This window comes from Nomascus leucogenys, chromosome 19, assembly GCF_006542625.1.
Source record: "Nomascus leucogenys isolate Asia chromosome 19, Asia_NLE_v1, whole genome shotgun sequence".
In the NCBI taxonomy this organism is placed as follows: Eukaryota; Metazoa; Chordata; class Mammalia; order Primates; family Hylobatidae; genus Nomascus; species Nomascus leucogenys.
Genome location: NC_044399.1, coordinates 59,359,381 through 59,373,002, shown reverse-complemented (window position 1 = coordinate 59,373,002; position 13,622 = coordinate 59,359,381). Strand labels below are relative to the sequence as shown.

At 46.0% G+C, this 13,622-nt stretch overlaps 1 protein-coding gene across 2 annotated transcripts in view; it reads left to right on the top strand.

Moving 5' to 3' along the window:
- Positions 1 to 13,622, top strand: part of TEX2 (testis expressed 2) — a 119,692-nt gene that overhangs the window by 87,540 nt on the left and 18,530 nt on the right. For both annotated transcript variants that reach the window (XM_030799868.1, XM_003262636.4), the window contains exons 6-7: positions 1,670 to 1,816; positions 7,959 to 8,058. In XM_030799868.1, coding sequence (XP_030655728.1) covers positions 1,670 to 1,816; positions 7,959 to 8,058 — 247 coding nt within the window. The remainder of the gene's footprint in view (positions 1 to 1,669; positions 1,817 to 7,958; positions 8,059 to 13,622) is intronic.

The window sequence follows — 13,622 nt, the reverse complement described above, 5'->3', positions numbered from 1 at the left end:
TCTTGTAAGAGAAAATTTTTCAGTCCCCACCCGACCCAGGAAGTCCAGCTGGCCTCACCTCTCAGCAAGACTAGCAGAGGGGTGGGACTGAGCAGTGTGCTGGCTCAGGCACAGCTCAGTGACTGGTGAACACCAAACTTCAGAATGAGTGCACGGAGCTATGTGCTGTAGACCTTGGGAGTACTCACAAACAATTGGATCTGCAGGTTCAAATCCATACACACCAAGCAACAACGTGTGCACCATACCACTGACCCAGGCACACAGCTTCAATGTGGGCACAGTCACAGCTGCTCAGAATGGATAGCACTGGCATGAATGCACAAGCACAAAGTGTGGAGGTGATGAGAGTGTCTGGTGTGTGTTATAGCTGCAGCCAGCCCATGAGGGCAGAACAGATGCACTTATAGAAGCCATAGAGGGAGGGGAAAGGGGGAATAATTCACAGATTCTGCATTTCTAAATATTTTCATCTTTGCTTTCCAAAGCTCATTGTGTCTGCAAGGCTACAGTCTAATTAGAGACCTCAGCACAGGAAAATGTCTGCCATATCAGGGGGCCAGCTACCCTTCCCCCACCCCCACCGCCACACACAGGACAGAGCAGATAGAGGATGGGAGAACGGGACTCTGTGTCAGGCGCCACACTCATTTCTAAAATGGAAGTAAAGTTCCTGTATTTCCAGGGTATTGTGAGACGTGAGTGGACCTGAGACAGGAATGTGCCCATAGGGCTGGCATGTGGTCAGTGGACAGCTGCTACATTACTGAGTTCTCAGCCCATGCCTGCACCAACCACATAAACCTTACAACACCATCTGTGGGTGCTGCTGTTTACCCATTCTTTATCTCCATCCCTGACCTCCTCCAGGCCAGAGTGCATAGTCTAATGATTAGCCAAGGAAATCGGAGACTCGGGTTTACTTTCTCCCCCACCTCACACATTGGCCACAGCAGATGCTTCAGATGGATTGTATCAAATGGAAGTAAGGATCAGGGTATTTCACTGGGCAGAGATTGGTGAGAACAGCTGTAGATGTTTCATGTGAGCCCTGAGAGCAGCTCTCTCTAATCCAGATCTGTGATTCTTCGTCTTGCCTGTTCATTACATTACCAAGGGAGCGTCTGAAACTCCTGATGCCCACTGAAATCAGTGACTCTGGGGGTAGGATCCAGGCATCAGTATTTTTAAGCATCCCGGGAGTATTTTGACCTCGCAGGGTTCAGGCTGAACTTGAGTCCTGGCCATTGGGGAACTGTGGCGTCTGCCTGGATGAGCACCAGCTTGACAATTACACGTCCAAGCCTTAGCTTGAAGAAAGATGGGCAGGCATTTTATCAGATGTGTCACTGATGCATAATGTTGATAGCAAGCTAATTTGGAGGCAAAGCAGTTTGGCTAAGCTAATTGTATGAAATATTAGCTGGTTTACAGGAAGACTGGTAGAAAAAACAGACAAAGAGAAGGTTTTAGCTCTGATGGCAGCTTTCGTTTCTCCCCTTTCCTAGTGACCAATATAATGTGGGACTTGTAATTTATAGGGAAGGAGTATGACTTGTGTGGTCTCCTGTTTCTATAAGGAGGGACCTTCAGTGACTTTATAAAAATAAGCACCTGTCTTATTCTCCAGTTGCTTTCTAGCTAATTTTGGTCCCTTTTCTTTTGCCAGTTGCCAGAAGTTCCACCCTCTGAGGAGGAAGAACAGGAAGCCTGGGTGAATGCCTTGCTTGGAAGAATATTTTGGGACTTCTTAGGAGAGAAATACTGGTCTGATCTGGTGTCTAAGAAGATCCAAATGAAACTCAGCAAAATAAAGGTATCACTTTCCACACAAGAGGCTTCTAATCCTCTATACTTCTTCATTTCTGGAAATTTTGTACCCTTATGTACTAAGTGAAAAATAACTTGGTTTAAGCATACAGCATATGAGGGTAGTAAGTTCTCAAACAGCACATCTGACCTTGATCACAGACTGACCTTATGATTAACTACATCTGGGGGCTTAGTGAACATTAATATTTACTCATTTTCTTGTGTTGCCCTCGTTGTTATCCACTCTAGGTGATAATCCAGAATTTAGTTTGGGAAAATGTGAGCTCTTATAACTGATTCGTCTTATATAATTGTTATTTTTAAGCTGGAAATAAACTTAAATTGTACATCCAGAGCCCACCTAGCCCCACAGCAGTCTAGGCCACATGGTATATCCTCTGAGGAAAATACAGATTACTTAAGGCCTCTTAGTGTTCTCACTGAAGAAAATACTAGACTACTTAAGGCCTCTTAGTATACTGACTGAGGAAAACACCAGACTACTTAAGGCCTCTTTCCCAGGCTGTGCTCCCTCTCAAGCTGGGAAAGTTAGCACTGTACTTTAAATGTGTCTGTGTTTGACCTTTACTTTTTGGCCAGATGGCACTTTATTTTGGGCTCTCTCTTTCCTGAAGAAACACTCTGGTGCTAATCCAGGCCCAGTTGGAAGTGAGTTTGAACTATGTAAGTGTGCCTGTCATTAAATGACTCATTTGCCAACCAGGAGACCTTATTGAGGATCTTGAGGTTCTTTAAAATTAAGTTTTTGACCCAATGAAGACCCAGCCAAGAAGAGTCACTTTGGATCCCAAATCTTCACTGAACACTGTCAATAGCTTAAGTCAGTAGCCCTGAAGCTGTATGGATCAGAGATATTTTTGAGAAGCAGAAGCCTATCAGATCCTTTCACTAGAAAAACATGTTGACACAAAATTTTGCCCATTAGTTCAGAAAGTTCAAGGACTCTAGATTAAGAAACTGTGAACTATGGTAAACTAGATTAGAAGGAAAATATGGGCATAGAGGAGCTTCAGGTTGATTTCTGTTATTCCTTTGGGTAAAGAACAGAGCTTTTCCTGGCCTTGTCAAGCTCTGGCTGCTGTCTGTGGGCCAGTGTCCCTTCTTCCCCAGCTCCTGAGAAAGAGGAAGGAGGGGCTGCCTTCTGAGCCAGAAGGGTGGATTTCAAGGCAGATTTTGGGGGAGGGCTCTGTTGACAGGTGTCAGCCTGTTTGTGTTTCTGAGGTAGTTTGAGGGTTGAATGTGCTTCTGCTAGCCAGTTCTATAGCAGGAGACAATAAGTAGCAGTAACCCTCTGTGTTGGGAGATGCAGTGTCAGCAGCCAACCTAGAGCTCACTCAGCCTCTCCCCGTTTTTGGAAATGATGGAGGGCTTGAGTTCCCAGGTCAAGGCATATGGGTAGGGCTGGCCCTGCCCTTTTCCCAGAGTCTATCTCGAGCCCTTCCCTAAGCAAGAGGGGCCCTTCCCTGAGCAAGAGGGCTGCAGCTCTTGGCAGTGTGCAAAAAGAAAGCAGGACATACTTGAACTCCAGATGGGATGCTGCTCCCCTGCTACATGCATTCCAAAACCAACTTGAGCCAGGAGTGCTGGTGCACACCTGTAGTCCCAGATACTTGGGTTGCTGAGGCGAGAGGATGACTTGAACCCAGGAGTTCTGAGCTATGATCACACCACCAAACTCCAGCCTGGGTGACAGAGCAAGACTCTCATCTCTAAAAACACCACCACCAGCAACAAAACCAAACTGGTTTGAGAGGCCCCACCCTTCTGTCTTGAGCTGGAAGCCCACAGAGCCTCTGCCCTATTTGTGAAGGTGCCCCCCTCCTCCTGGAGAAAGTCAAGGGAAAGTCTGTTTTCATTTTCTCCTATTAATAATCATGGAGGCGTTGGTAGTTCACAGACTTAAACTTCCTTTTGTTTTTTTGAGGTCAGAAGTACTAAAAGGTTAGAATGGAGAACTGTGGCCTAGATCCAGCAGTGCCAGAGGCTAGAGGTGGGCATTGCGTTCCCTCAGTGTGTTCCATCCATGCCCTCCACCCCCCTCCTGAACTGCTGCACTGTGAAGTGCCTGCAGACCAGAGGAGCCCCTGGTTATGGAATAAACAGGAGAGCAGAAGGACATTACCAAATTCTGAAGCTGTCACCACCCCTATGAAAAGAACTGATTGCCACCAAATATCCAAGTACCCCTGGGAGGAACTAAGCCTTAAGCCTAGTAGTGAGTGGGTATTGGTTAATAGCCAGTCAAGAGCCAAAATGGGGATAGGGAAGTGGTATCTAGAGAAGCCTGAGCTTTCCCCCATGACACAGATCTCCCTGATTCCCTGGTTTCCCTGGAAGGCCTGACATATGGAGAACTCTTTGCTGGCCTTGCCCTGTAGTCTCGGATTGTCAGCCTTGCACATGATCATGACTCATGTTGTGAAAAACAGCCCTGTGTGTGCATCTGGTGCCCAGTGATGGGTTTAAAACAAGCTGCATTTCTGCCCCAGTAGTAAGTGTGCTCTTGGCTTTAGCCAGCTGCTCAGATAACCGCCCTAGGGCCCTCAGTGGTTATGAGCCTCTTGTGCCTATGTCAGCAAATGTTGCTGAGATTGCATACAGCTTCTAACTTAGCACCCACCAGCCTGAGAACGTCCCATACCGTTGAATGCCTAGTCCCTAATTGGGTTTACTCAGGAGGGTAAAGAATGTGCCCCTAGATTTCTGTCTCACTGTGGTACCCTTTGGGTGGGAAGAAAAGAGTTTCTTGTCAAAAAGAACAGGAGGAATGACCTTAACAGAAGAAGCCTGCTCAAGGGCAGGGATGTGAACTAGGAGGGGAGTGTATGAGTGCTGGAGGGTTGGTTATAGATGTTCTGGGGTCTTGGGGTTGGATAGACGGGTGAATAAATAGGAAACCAGGCCCTCTGATCTCCCCTCCCCATTCTGCTTACTAGTAGGTACAGCCCACCTTCCTCTGCCAAGTCCTCCTCAGTCCCCAAGTCCTTCAGGTCCCTCCTTTGTCTCAGGTCCTGTCTCAGGTCCTTCCTTTGCCTTTGCAGGGACTAGAGGTTGCAGAATGGCAGGTAGTGGCTGACAGGGAAAGAGAAGGGACAGTTATGTTCCTGCTGTCTCTTTATTCACTCCTGTGGCTCAGTGTCAGACTGACATTCCCATAGAAACACGGTTGGATGTCCGGGCATGGTGGCTCATGCCTGTAATCCAGCACTTCGGGAGGCCGAAGTGGAGGAAATCTTGAGCCCAGTAGTTTGAGACCAGACTAGGCAACATAGTAAGACCTTGTCTCTACAAAAAATGAAAAAATTATCCAGGTGTGATAGTGGCACATGCCTATAGTCCCAGCTACTCAGAAGGTCGAGGTGGGAGGATCACTTCACCCCAGGAGGTTGTGGCTGCAGTGAGCCATGATTGCACCACTGCACTCCAGCCTGAGTGACAGAGCGAAATCCTGTTTCAAAAAAAAAAGAAACACCATTGGAGGTGACAGTATTCCCTGGCTCACCCTTGGAAGTCTCTCTAACTTGGCTTGCTCCTGAAGCACGGCATTTGAATGACAATAGTGGACAAAAAGGACAGGGCAAGTGTGCAAGACTTTGGTTACATTCTTGGCCAAGTAGCATTTTATAGGTTGATAGAGAGGCCAACACCACTTATAACATTGATGCTTTGGAAAAAGGTTCTCCAAATATAGCAAACACCAATTCAAAACTACGCCTTTGAACACTGTCTCTACTCACATTTTGTTCGTCATAGACATTATAACCTCTTTAACATAACCCTTCCCCTCCACAAAAAATCAGAGATTACATTCTCTGATTGGTGAATCCTGAAAGCTTATGTTTCTCTGCAGAGAAACAGCTGAAGAGGTCCAGCCAAGTTAGGTGTTAAATCCATGCCTGACTAGATGCTACCTCATTTTATGCAGAATATTTAGTTTACATTTAATTTTTAAAAACCTCTTAATTTTATTCTAAATTTTATAAAACTATTGTAACATTCAACTGGAAAAATACTTATGAAAATAACTAAGAGAATTCTGGGAGAAAAAAAAGGAGAGAGACTTGCCAGATTTAAAAGTATATTATAAAGCTAAAAGTGTATTATAAAGCTAAAGTATATTATAAAGCTAAAGTAGTCAAAGCAGTTTGATACTGGTGGAAATTCAGTACAGACTCCAGTGCAGTGGGAATTTAGTACTTAAAGGTGGCGGAACAGATTAGTAGGGCAAGTGTTGGTTGCTAAATAAATAGGTCGAGATTGCTGACCAGCCATTTGGGGGAAAAATTAAGCTAGATCCCTACATCTTACATTAAAATTATGAATGGAATAAATATTTTAAGAAATACATATACATCCACAAATCCAAGCAGAGAAAATATAGATGAATTAATTCTATAATCTTGAGATGAAGTAGGAATTTTTAAGCATGATGCCAGTATTCTTATGTTATTTCCTGTAGAAAATTCCTATGGATAGATTTCGGGGTGTGTATTAGTCAGGGTCCCAGCAGGAAGCAGATGGCACACTCAGATAAGTAACTCTGGGGAGAGTTTGCTGAAGGGAAGATTTATAAAGGTGTGGGCAGATGGAGAAAAACCCATAGGGAGAGTGCTACACTCCAGAGCTAGCAGAAGTGGGAGCGGTTACTCTTCCTGGAGCAGCAAAGGCAAGGAGAACTTGGGCAGGGCAGCTGTGTGGAGAGGCTTCTTGTGTTACAGGAGCTGTGGCCTTCAGTAGATGGGGGGGACAAATGCCCAACACTCTTCTCCGTGTGCCTGCCCATCCACTGCCCATTGGTGTATCCCATTGGCCATGCCCAACCAGAAGCTGGAAGGTAAGAGAGAGACCGTTGGCACAGTTCACGCAGACCAACCACTGGGGATAGAGTGCAGATCTGGCAGGGCAAACAGAAAATGTCCAGCATGAGGTCAAAGGATGTGCTATTTTTCTTTTTTTTTTTTTTTGAGACGGAGTCTCGTTCTGTCACCCAGGCTGGAGTGCAGTGGTGCGATCTTGGCTTGCTGCAACCTCCGCCTCTCAGGTTCAAGCAATTCTCCTGCCTCAGCCTCCTGAGTAGCTGGGACTACAGGCATGTGCCACCACACCCTAATTTTTTATATTTTTTTGTGCTAATTTTTTGTATTTTTAGTAGAGACGGGTTTCACCATGTTAGCCAGGATGGTCTCAATCTCTTGACCTCGTGATCCGCCTACCTCGGCCTCCCAAAGTGCTGGGATTACAGGCGTGAGCCACCGCACCTGGCCAGCATGTGCTATTTTTCGAGGATTTTCATACACGTGTAAGTTTGCCTATCGGAAATGTAGCAATTTCTTTTCTTTTTTTTTTTTTGACGCAGAGTCTCGCTCTGTCCTCCAGGCTGGAGTGCAGTGGCACATTCTTAGCTCACCGCAACCTCTGCCCCCAGGTTCAAGTGATCCTCCCACCTCAGCCTCTCCGAGTAGCTGGGACTACAGTGCATGCCACCTCGCCTGGCGGATTTTTGTATTTTTTGGTAGAGATGGGGTTTCACCATGTGGGCCAGGCTGGTCTTGAACTCCTGACCTCAAGTGATCCATCCACCTTGGCCTCCCAAAGTGCTGGGATTACAGACATGAGCCACCGCACCTGGGCTTGTAGCAGTTTCTTACTACCCACTGAGAGTCTGAGAGAGGTCTGTTTTCCCATACTTCAGCAAATGTGGGGTACTGTTAACCAGCATGGCTGGCTCCTTCTCCATAGGTGGCCTCTGCTCAAATGCCACTCCTCAGGGAAGCCGTCCCTGACCTCCTCAGCCAAAACAGCCACCCGCAAGTTCCCTCTGCCCATTACCTGCTTGATGTTCTTTGCAGCACTAATCACTCTCTGGAAGTATATGGTCTACATATGTACCTGTTTCTGCCTTTCTATTATAAACCCCGTAACAGCCAGGCCCTGGCCTAACCTCTTCATGGCTCTGTCTGGAATATGAAGCCTAGTACATGATGTGTGCACATTATGTTTTCGTTACATAGATGATATGTCCCCAAAACCTTGGCCACCATCCTCTCCGGAAGCATGTTGACTTCCAACAGCATGTTTTGTAGGTTGCTCATGGGTCTCACTCATTGTTTGCTTGTTTCCTCTAGCTCCCCTACTTTATGAATGAGCTCACTCTGACGGAACTTGACATGGGCGTGGCTGTGCCAAAAATCCTCCAGGCCTTCAAGCCTTACGTTGATCACCAAGGTAACTCCTAACTGACCATTTTATGAGTGTTAAAATATATCCTTTGCTGCAGATTCAGTACCATGATGGCTTTGTGTTTGGAGGGTGTTGAGGACTTTTTAAATCATCTATTTCATGTTGAGTGTCTTTCTGTTCTTACCAATCATGGCCTTAAAACTGATTTGGGGCCGGGCGTGGTGGCTCATGCCTGTAATCCCAGCATTTTGGGAGGCCAAGGCAGGCGGATCACCTGAGGTCAGGAATTCGAGGCCAGCCTGGCCAACATGGTGAAATACCGTCTCTACTAAGGAAGTACAAAAATTAGTTGGGCGTGGTGGTGGGTGCCTGTAATCCTAGCTACTCAGGAGGCTGAGGCAGGAGAATCGCTTGAACCCAGGAGACGGAGGTTGCAGTGAGCCAAGATCGTGCCACTGGACTCCAGCCTGGGTGACAAGAGCGAGACTCTGTCTCAAAAAAAAAAAAAAAAAAAAAAAGATTTGGAATAGATCCAAGCTCCCGTCCTAAGTCTTCTAGTCTCTTGGTTATTATAGGGCCTCCTCCAGCCCAGTGATGCACACATGCCAGCTGATGGGGCCTGTGCTTTTGTGGCGGTTGCAGCCCTTGCCAAGGCATGAAGCAGTGGCTGGATTTCAGTTCTGCTCACCTCTCATGGCCCTCATGGGTACAGCTGCCCCAGCCCTAGCTCCTTGCCAGGAGCTGCCTCTCCTCACGTGTGTTCACATCCTTACCTCCCCTGAGTTGTAGGTTCCAGATTTTTTGACTGTCATGTCTTCTGTCTTTATGTTCCTTGCTACTCCTAGGAGGTGCTCAGTACATGTTTGAGAAATGAAGACATACAGTATATTCAAAGGCAATATTTTGAGAGTAGGGCTCCTTGCTGGAGGAAAGTTCTCAGACTTGAGTTTTTAAACATGTTACTAAGACATTATTTATGTCTGCTTTTGTGGGTGGGGGGTTAAAGAGTTGATCAGATTGTAGAGAGTTTGCATGACATGATGATGATGATGTAAAGATTTGTATCTCTTGTGTCACATAAACCATAAATATGGTTTTAAAAGGATCTTGACAGAGGAAATTTAGTACACAGGAGTTTGATAAAAAAGAGGAATGAGCCAGGTAGGCCAGAATAGCCCATTAGCATGCAGAGAGAATTCTCACTGACGTTTTTACTGTAGCCTCCCTTGGCAAGTGAGCGTCTTTCCACTTCAACCATATTTACATTTTTCCTAAAATGGCTTAGGAACAAGGTAGGAGAAAAAACAATTATAGCTTTTCAAGAGAGTGATAGTTGTTTTAAAGTAAATGTTTTATAAAATTTGTAGAGCATGGAAGCTACTTTTCTCTCTGGTTGTATCAGATGGTTCTTGAATTGTGTTCAGTGAAATCAGTTTTTCTGCTGTTATGTAGATTTGATGTAAATATGAAGAGATTTTTCTAGCACTATAGTTAGCAGCTCTAGCATCTCTCTCCAGCAATATTTCAGCTGACAACCCATCCATGTTTTTAGCATCACATCAGTTTCAGAGAAAGATAGACCAGGGTACGATTTGCACATCCAGAGAAGTCCATCTAATTCCTGCATGTTGAGCTCACCTGTAACCCCTCAATTATGTCTACACCTTGATGAATCTGGGTGTGTCTAGGTTTGGGAATTTCTGGTTCACTGAAAGTAAAAGTAGAAAACATTGCAATTCTTGGCAAATGGCTTAACTAGAGTGTTTTTAACCCCATGTAAAATTGTAAAAGATGCATTGGCTGAGCGCGGTGGCTCACGCCTGTAATCCTAACACTTTGAAAGGCCAAGGCAGGTGGATCACTTGAGGCCAGGAGTTCAAGACCAGCCTGTCCAACATGGTGAAACCCCGTCTCTACTAAAAATACAAAAGTCAGCCGGGCATGGTGGTGTGTGCCTGTAATCCCAGCGACTCAGGAGGCTGAGGCATGAGAATAGCTTGAACCTAGGAGACAGAGGTTGCAATGAGCCAAGATTGTGCCACTGCACTCCAGCCTGGGTGACAGAGCGAGACTCTGTCTTAAAAAAAAAGAAAGAAAGAAAATAACAGAGCTTTAGAAATAAGATGAAGATGTAACCTCGGGCCCTAGCATCACCCTGGCCTGTATTCCCAGCTACTCGGGAGTCTGAGGCCTGGGCAACAGAGTGAGACTCTGTCTCAAAAAAAAAAAAAAGCACCATCTATGTGTTCACTGCATAGCTAGCTAGCATCTTCACTCCATCAGTGTACAACTGCTACCTTTCTTCCTCTAACTCAGGTGGCCTCTCTATTCCTTTTTGCTCTTTGCCTCTTTAGAAATGTAAAACAAGCTGGTGAATGATCAGCTAACACAAATCTCATGAGAGGCTTAAAGAAAGTAAATAATAAGTGTGCATGCTCTATTTTCTAATGTGTTAGCAGCCTCTTATCTCAGGACTGCCCTCTGCTGACTTTGTAGAAATTTCCGAGGAGAGGGGAGCAGGGCCACAACTGGGCCCCTGTGGCTTTGAACTCTGCAGCCTCTCAGGGCAGCTTTGGTCAGGCTTTGAGTAAAATTCACCAAACACCTAAGTGTCAAGCTTCTTAACTGTTCTTCTAGAGCAGGAGCTATGGTGAGACATTTCACTATATAGATCAAAGCTTTGCCAGTTTTTAATCCATTTGAGGCTATTTAACTCCTTTCAGGGTACGTTTTTAGAGATTTGCCTGCTTGTGTAACAAGGGAGAAAATGGTATTAAAGGAACAATAAAGACATAAAGCCAGTGGGGTTTTTTCAAAGTTTGATCAAATCAGGTTTTTCCAAGTCCACAAATGATGCATGTATGATGATAAAACAGAAATGACCATGAAAAAAAGAAATAAGCATTTTGGATTCCAGTGCTCTACGGGGGAATCTTTCCTTTTAGTGAAATTTGAATCTGGGTGACAAGCAAACTGACTCTGAAAAGCAGAGCTCACCTCCCAGGGAAATGCGACCCAGGTGAAGGAGGCCTTCACAGCTCTAAGGAGTGCCACCTCCTATGGGATCCCCTCACGTTCTTTTTAAAAATATTTCCCGGCTTGTGCTTGTTCATTGGAGGCATATGTTCGGAAGGGATATTTTGGCCACAGCTGGTTGGATTATCCCATCCTAGGGATGCTCTTCTTGAGGCAAGAGGCAGCACTGGTTTTGAGCACCAGCTCTGGACTCCAACTACCTGGTCCACAGCTTCGTGGCCTCAAGCAAACCCCTGAACCTCTTCACTTCCTCATCTCTCAAATAAGGATTCTTTTTTTTTTTTTTTTTTTTTTTTTTTTTTTTGAGATGGAGTTTCACTCTTGTCACCCAGGCTGGAGTGCAGTGGCACGATCTCAACTCACTGCAACCTCCACCTCCTGGGTTCAAGTGATTCTCCTGTCTCAGTCTCCCAAGTAGCTGGGATTACAGGCACCTGCAACCATGACTGGCTAATTTTTATATTTTTAGTAGAGAGGGGGGTTTCTCCGTGTTGGCCAGGCTGGTCTTGAACTCCTGACCTCAGGTGATCCACCCACCTCAGCCTCTCAAAGTGCTGGGATTACATGCATGAGCCACTGCGCCCGGCTCAAATAAGGATTCTTATAGCACCTACTTCATAAGCTTGTCGTGAGGATTAAATGAGTCAATACAAAAAAGGCACTAGAACAGCATCTGGAGCAAGGAGGAGCTCTATGCATGCCAACTAAGATTGTTAGTATCATGGCTGCCTGGATGCTGCTGTTAGGGCGTTTAGCATGGAGGCGGCCATAGTGTCCAGTTGACCATCCTACAGATCAAAGCTGGCAGATCCTTCTAGGATAAACAGAAAAAACAAAAAAAATGGCATTCTCAGCTTCCATGGCCTTGCTACTGTAAGAAGTCAAGTCTGTGGTTCTTCTGAATGAAATCACACACAGTGGCCATGTTGGCTTGTCCCTGTTCCAACACACACAACCTGTCTCAAGTGAATTGAATGAGGTTAAATGACCACCTTTTCCAGAGCAGCCTCACTTCCCACCAAAGGCAGATGGCTGGACGATAGACAAGCTGTGTCCCTTAGAAACTGGCTGTGCTCCTCCTGCCTCAGCTCTGACGCCTCCTCACTCCACACACACCCTGGAACTAGCCACTCTACCTGTGGGATATATATGGATTTCCTTTCTTTCCTTTAGGCCATACAGCAAGGTCCAGAAACCTGTGTATGTTACCCTTCCCCAACCAGACTGGCCTCTACCAAGCCCTCATCCCTACCCTGGGCTGCCGCCTCCAGGGCCTTCCACTCAGCCAAACTCTTTCCATTCGTTTTATTAACTCCATTAGGGTAATGTTTGTTCATTCATTCAACAAATACTCATTGTAGGAAAAATAGAAATATTCAGGAAAGGTAAAAAGGAAAATATTACCCATCATCCCACCATTCAGAGATAACCAGGGTTACCTTTTTGGTACATTTTTGGTATATGCTCTCCAAATCTTTTTTCTTATGGCTAAAAATTTAGAAAACATAGCTCTTTTTCAAAACCCTTGAAGAACTGGGGAGACTTGAAAGGGCAGTCAGATTGCCTCACTCCACCCTGCCATGTGTGTATGAGCCAAAGCCCAGAAAGGGGTGACTTGCCTGGGTCAGCAGCAGCCTCACACTTCCAACCTGTTCCATGGGGTCTAGGCCCAGTCAGAGGCTGCCCATGAGCACTGACTCTACAGCCGGGTCACCTGTGTTTGGGTCCTGCTTGTACACCATTCAGCGGTGCAACTGTGGAGAAGCCACTAACCACTCCATACTTCAGTTTCCTCATCCTTCAAGTGCTGATGGCAGTGCTGCCCACCTCGTTCGGGTGTGGCAGAGATGCAGTGTTACATGTAAAGCACTCGGAGCACGTGGCACGTAGTAAGCATCAGTGTTAGCTGCTGCTCTCTGGCCACTTTGTTAGTATTAATAAGATGGGTGGGGGCCGCTTCTGTCAGCAGGTATTTATCTTCTGTGCCTGAGTCCAGTGGTTGCAGAACAGGTGCCCACAGGTGTGTCAGCAGGGTCAGAATGATCCAAGGATGCAGACCACAACCCCTCAGGCTTAGATTAATTCATTTAGTCTTCAGGATGTTTGCAGCATGAATTTAAAACTGCAAATAGCCACTGAGTGTCTACATAGACAGAGGACCCTACTGGGTTTTGCCTTGTTTTCAATATACCCAAATAACAGTCGAAATTTAGACTGAATGCCTCAGATTCTATGGAAATATTACCATGTCCCACAGAAATAGAAACTTTGTCTGTCTCCGGAGCTGCCCTTAGTCATCTGGACTGACGTTCCAGACCTTAACCCACATGCCTGGTGCCTTCACCTCCAGTGTTCCAGACTGGATCCTACCAGGATCCACTACCTACCTGCCTGGTGCCTTCACATCCAGTGTTGGGACTGATGCTACTTTGCCACCTAAGTAATAACAGAAAACTGGAGCCAGAGTCAGTCATGACTTGCCCACTCCTCCTGCCACACCTGCTTCAAGAGTGACATTACAGGGCAGCTATAGCCACTGGGGCTGCCTGGGCCTGAGCACCAAGGCAGGGCCA